The sequence below is a fragment of the Eutrigla gurnardus genome, assembly GCF_963514095.1.
Source record: "Eutrigla gurnardus genome assembly, chromosome: 3".
In the NCBI taxonomy this organism is placed as follows: Eukaryota; Metazoa; Chordata; class Actinopteri; order Perciformes; family Triglidae; genus Eutrigla; species Eutrigla gurnardus.
Genome location: NC_139917.1, coordinates 32,233,354 through 32,239,898, shown reverse-complemented (window position 1 = coordinate 32,239,898; position 6,545 = coordinate 32,233,354). Strand labels below are relative to the sequence as shown.

The 6,545-nt window shown below is 48.2% G+C and overlaps 1 protein-coding gene across 1 annotated transcript in view; it reads right to left on the bottom strand.

Annotated features, from left to right (window-relative positions):
- Positions 1 to 30: 30 nt before the first annotated feature.
- The window catches only part of cacna1ab (calcium channel, voltage-dependent, P/Q type, alpha 1A subunit, b), a gene marked incomplete at its 3' end in the record, with an annotated part of 133,621 nt that continues 127,106 nt past the window's right edge, over positions 31 to 6,545 (bottom strand). The window contains 1 exon segment of the mRNA XM_084006627.1: positions 31 to 246. Within this exon segment, the coding sequence (XP_083862753.1) occupies positions 31 to 246 (216 nt within the window).

The window sequence follows — 6,545 nt, the reverse complement described above, 5'->3', positions numbered from 1 at the left end:
CTTTAAGGGCGAATGCGTATAGATGTCCACTCAGAGTGACTCACCCGTGTCGGCGTCGGTGTATCTGGTGAGGGAGCGCTGCGAGGTCCGGTGACTCCTGTCCCGGTGCCGGCGTCCTCCCCCCTGTCGCCCCTCCTCCGACACCACCCTCTCCAGGGAGTAGTCGTCCAGCCGCACGCCGCGGCCCGTTCGCCCGTGGACCAGGCTGGAGGTGGAGCGCCGCATCGGACTGTTGTCGGTGATGGTCTGTGAGGAACGAAGGAGACAGACAGACAGACAGGTAGGCAGAGGATGTGATAAGATGAAGAGATAAAAAATAAAGATAGTGGGGGGGAGAAGAAGAGAGAAGAAGAAAAGAAGTGAGACTGAATGCATCCTGCCTGTTAATGAGTGTATGATGCTTCTAAATGACGTGGGTCAAACAGCAGGGCGAACGTTACTCTTGGTAACTCGGACAATTCAGGTTTTCACAGGTTGCATCATGACAATATGTTCATGTTATTTTGTTGTGTGGCGACTTTTGGATGTGAAACGAGTGCTGTTTGACCCGTCTTACATCACACACCAGCTAACGGTCTTTACATTCAAACAGCTTGACCCTGAAAACCCCGGCTGCTAATGCTGCGTTCACACCAAAAGACACATTTTGCATACAAAGTCAATGCAATGAGGCCAGAGGCCAGACCAGAGACCAGTCCAGACTATGTGGAGGAACCAGAGACTGTCTATGGTCCCCCAGAGGTCTAGATAGTAGCCCACATGAGTCCAGAGACCAGACCAGACTATGTGGAGGAACCAGAGACTGTCTGTGGTTCCCCAGAGGTCTAGATAGTAGCCCACATGAGTCCAGAGACCAGACCAGACTATGTGGAGGAACCAGAGACTGTCTGTGGTCCCCCAGAGGTCTAGATAGTAGCTCACATTAGTCCAGAGACCAGACCAGACTATGTGGAGGAACCAGAGACTGTCTATGGTCCCCCAGAGGTCTAGATAGTAGCCCACATGAGTCCAGAGACCAGACCAGACTATGTGGAGGAACCAGAGACTGTCTGTGGTTCCCCAGAGGTCTAGATAGTAGCCCACATGAGTCCAGAGACCAGACCAGACTATGTGGAGGAACCAGAGACTGTCTGTGGTCCCCCAGAGGTCTAGATAGTAGCTCACATTACTCCAGAGACCAGACCAGACTATGTGGAGGAACCAGAGACTGTCTGTGGTCCCCCAGAGGTCTAGATAGTAGCCCACATTAGTCCAGAGACCAGACCAGACTATGTGGAGGAACCAGAGACTGTCTGTGGTCCAAACAACAAGGTCTCTGCTGTATTTATGTCTAGATGACCTTATTTGGAGTGTTGATGGAGCAGCTACAATGTTAGCGTAGCCTAGCACCCATCAACCAGACTCCATTCAGAAAACCAGCGTTTTAACAGTAGTTATCTTGTGGTCCAAAGCATGACTCAGCACTTTTTACTGATCACCATCATGATGGAGTTATTTCAGCATCCTTTCATCTGGTTATTGATATTAAATCACAGATACATAGTTTATTCTGGTTCCTCCAGCTGTGGTGGACCAGCCCACTTGGATCTTGGTAGATCCAGTGATTCCAGCTTGGTGAAATCCACCGAGCACCTCTGGATGATGTCATGAACCCAGACAGGATGCCGTTTGGTTTCCTGGTGGGACTTCAACATGTACAAAGCAGCAATAGTGGTGGTTTAAGCCGTGATGGAGGAGACCTGGTTGGGGTCTACGTGGAGGAAACCTGGTTGGGGTCTACGTGGAGGGAAGCCCCGCCTCCTCTCCAGTACAAACAAACCCCAAATGAACCGGTGAGAATGCTTGGTGTGAACTCAGCATCAGCCTTCGAGCACATGTAACGACATGCTCCTTCACCAAAACATGGATGAATGAAACCGACGAGGTCAACAGGGATCGACAGGAACAGAAGAACGGGAGCAGAGAGACAGACAGCAAGCATGAAGGAGGGCCAACGCAACCATGCCTCACATGCACCTGCTGCACCTTTCAAAGTGGCAGCCATGTTTAATAGCTCATTTACATCAGTCAGGTTGGTTGGTTTTTTTTGTCCACCTCAAAGTTCATCAGACCAACAAAGAACTTGAGGTGTTTGATGCTGATTGGATAAAAACCCTACTCTTACTCTTTCCGCACTTTTATTTGTAAATTAGATATTTTTTAATGCAAAAAAGGAATAACAACGTCAGGCAAATCATGACTGGTTTTAACACATAACGTGAATTTAGACAGCAGATAAAACAGATAAAACAGATTTATAGAATAATTAGATCTCACTGGTTTTGAGGGAAACATCTGCCTTAGTCAAGATCATCTCTTTTTTATTATTTTGGATATTTTTAGTTATTTCGTCTCCACGACGGGGTATCGGGCCACTATAGGAAAAAATGGAGCTGAGCGAGGGGGGCAACATTCAGAAAAATAAACTTTTACCGTCTGCCACTTAATAAATAAATATAGCCCATATAAACAAGTTGCTTGGTTCCGCTAACACCTGTTGCTATTACAACAAGTGAAAGCTACCGCTAGCATCTTAGCCCAACCACCCCGATCAATAAACTCCCTTTATTTTATACTTTTCCTACAGTGGCCCTGAAACGCCGTCATACGTCTCTTATTCTGCTCAACAGATACATATTTATAGAATATTAAATATATTTTTATCCAGAGAATGCTTGTCTTGTCATGTCCGACCCCGTTTCTTGAACAAACTTACAAAATATTTTGAACCTTAAAATCGCTACAGAAAAGCCGATATGACGTCTTTTTTATCACACGAAGTGGAAAACGGACGCTAGAGGGATTCTGTCATAACTGGAAGCGTAAGGAAATTAAACAGAAATTATTTGAAAGGTGATGGATTATTTTCCTGATATTATCATATGTAAATTATTAACACACAAATCTCATCGTCGATACTGGTTTACTGCAACGCCCCTATCCATAACAAGCCAGACGAAGCCGAAGTTTTTTGCTCAAATCAAAGTGTAATAAAAAAAAATGCGGATAAAAATTCCTTCATATAAAAACACCAGATTGACCCACATTTTTTACAGACTTTTCTTAGATTAAATTCAACTCAAATGTTCAAGAACAATTTAAAATGTAAAAAGAAGGAAGTTATACCACAACTGTTAGTACTACTGCTTCTACTAACATTGATACAAATATCATTATTAGTTATTCTGGTTTTAGAGGCACAAACGTTGTCTCTTTACACGACGTTTCCAGACGGATAGTTTGTATTTATGTTTAAATGTCTCTTATTTAGGTCTAACACTAAGAGAAAAACTCAGATATTAAACGTATCAACATTTTACGCTCTGGAAAGTTACACACAATTAAGTCATCCAACTGAAGCCGGACTGAGCTCCTGTACACAGACTTCCCTTCATCACCATCACATCCACGTGAGACTTAGCTCCGCCCACGTCATGCACCACCAATGACATGCCGGCACATTGCCACTCCCCCTCCACCCCCCCCTACAGGCCAACAGTCACACAGCAGGCCAATCCATGCTTTCGTCATATACTGTTGACCTTGTCTGTAGCAATGCAACACACTAAAACACACATGTAACACACACACACACACACACACACACACACACACACACACACACACACACACACACACACACACACACACACACACACACACACACACACACACGCGCTGCATAGAAGCAAAACTGCAGAGTAACTTGTCACAGGGAGCGAACAATGGAGAGCACAGCGACCTCGACACGAGCAGACGCAGAGAGCAAGACAGGCAGATAGAGAGAGAGACAACCAGAAAGAGAGAGAGAAAGACAGAAAGAGAGAGAGAAAGACAGCTGGAAGGACAGACAGAAAGAGAGAGAGATGATCAAAGTAGATCTGAGTCGTGGCAAATGATTTACGGAGCTGGAAGCAGCAGCTGAAGGAGGTCGCTGCATCAACGCAGCTCAGATGGCGTCGCTTTTTAGCTGCAGAGAAGCAAAGTTCATTGACTTCCGAGCTGTTTGACGTGACTGTCATGTGACTGTCACGTGACCAACCACATCCAGTATCGTCCCAAATACAAGAATGAATAAAATATTAACTTTAAAGGACTTTACATGTACTGGATGGGAAACACTCACAAAAATAAAGGAATATATGATCTTGGAAACATAGGAACCTGGGTTTTAGGACCCTGGAACATAGGACCCTGGGAACATGAGTCCCGGGTTTTAGGACCCTGGAACATAGGACCCTGGGAACATGAGTCCTGGGTTATAGGACCCTGGAACATAGGACCCTGGGAACATGAGTCCTTGGTTTTAGGACCCTGGAACATAGGACCCTGGGAACATGAGTCCTGGGTTATAGGACCCTGGAACATAGGACCCTGGGAACATGAGTCCTGGGTTATAGGACCCTGGAACATAGGACCCTGGGAACATGAGTCCTGGGTTATAGGACCCTGGAACATAGGACCCTGGGAACATGAGTCCTGGGTTATAGGACCCTGGAACATAGGAGCCTGGGAACATGAGTCCTGGGTTATAGGACCCTGGAACATAGGACCCTGGGAACATGAGTCCTGGGTTATAGGACCCTGGAACATAGGACCCTGGGAACATGAGTCCTGGGTTATAGGACCCTGGAACATAGGACCCTGGGAACATGAGTCCCGGGTTATAGGACCCTGGAACATAGGACCCTGGGAACATGAGTCCCGGGTTATAGGACCCTGGAACATAGGACCCTGGGAACATGAGTCCTGGGTTATAGGACCCTGGAACATAGGACCCTGGGAACATGAGTCCCGGGTTATAGGACCCTGGAACATAGGACCCTGGGAACATGAGTCCTGGGTTATAGGACCCTGGAACATAGGACCCTGGGAACATGAGTCCTGGGTTATAGGACCCTGGAACATAGGACCCTGGGAACATGAGTCCTGGGTTATAGGACCCTGGAACATAGGACCCTGGGAACATGAGTCCCGGGTTATAGGACCCTGGAACATAGGACCCTGGGAACATGAGTCCCGGGTTATAGGACCCTGGAACATAGGACCCTGGGAACATGAGTCCTGGGTTATAGGACCCTGGAACATAGGACCCTGGGAACATGAGTCCCGGGTTATAGGACCCTGGAACATAGGACCCTGGGAACATGAGTCCCGGGTTTTAGGACCCTGGAACATAGGACCCTGGGAACATGAGTCCTGGGTTTTAGGACCCTGGAACATAGGACCCTGGGAACATGAGTCCTGGGTTATAGGACCCTGGAACATAGGACCCTGGGAACATGAGTCCCGGGTTATAGGACCCTTGAACATAGGACCCTGGGAACATGAGTCCCGGGTTATAGGACCCTGGAACATAGGACCCTGGGAACATGAGTCCTGGGTTTTAGGACCCTGGAACATAGGACCCTGGGAACATGAGTCCTGGGTTTTAGGACCCTGGAACATAGGACCCTGGGAACATGAGTCCTGGGTTTTAGGACCCTGGAACATAGGACCCTGAGAACATGAGTCCTGGGTTATAGGACCCTGGAACATAGGACCCTGGGAACATGAGTCCTGGGTTATAGGACCCTGGAACATAGGACCCTGGGAACATGAGTCCTGGGTTATAGGACCCTGGAACATAGGACCCTGGGAACATGAGTCCTTGGTTTTAGGACCCTGGAACATAGGACCCTGGGAACATGAGTCCTGGGTTATAGGACCCTGGAACATAGGACCCTGGGAACATGAGTCCCGGGTTTTAGGACCCTGGAACATAGGACCCTGGGAACATGAGTCCTGGGTTATAGGACCCTGGAACATAGGACCCTGGGAACATGAGTCCTGGGTTATAGGACCCTGGAACATAGGACCCTGGGAACATGAGTCCTGGGTTTTAGGACCCTGGAACATAGGACCCTGGGAACATGAGTCCTGGGTTATAGGACCCTGGAACATAGGACCCTGGGAACATGAGTCCTGGGTTATAGGACCCTGGAACATAGGACCCTGGGAACATGAGTCCTGGGTTATAGGACCCTGGAACATAGGACCCTGGGAACATGAGTCCTTGGTTATAGGACCCTGGAACATAGGACCCTGGGAACATGAGTCCTGGGTTATAGGACCCTGGAACATAGGACCCTGGGAACATGAGTCCTGGGTTATAGGACCCTGGAACATAGGACCCTGGGAACATGAGTCCCGGGTTATAGGACCCTGGAACATAGGACCCTGGGAACATGAGTCCCGGGTTATAGGACCCTGGAACATAGGACCCTGGGAACATGAGTCCTGGGTTATAGGACCCTGGAACATAGGACCCTGGGAACATGAGTCCCGGGTTATAGGACCCTGGAACATAGGACCCTGGGAACATGAGTCCCGGGTTTTAGGACCCTGGAACATAGGACCCTGGGAACATGAGTCCTGGGTTTTAGGACCCTGGAACATAGGACCCTGGGAACATGAGTCCTGGGTTATAGGACCCTGGAACATAGGACCCTGGGAACATGAGTCCT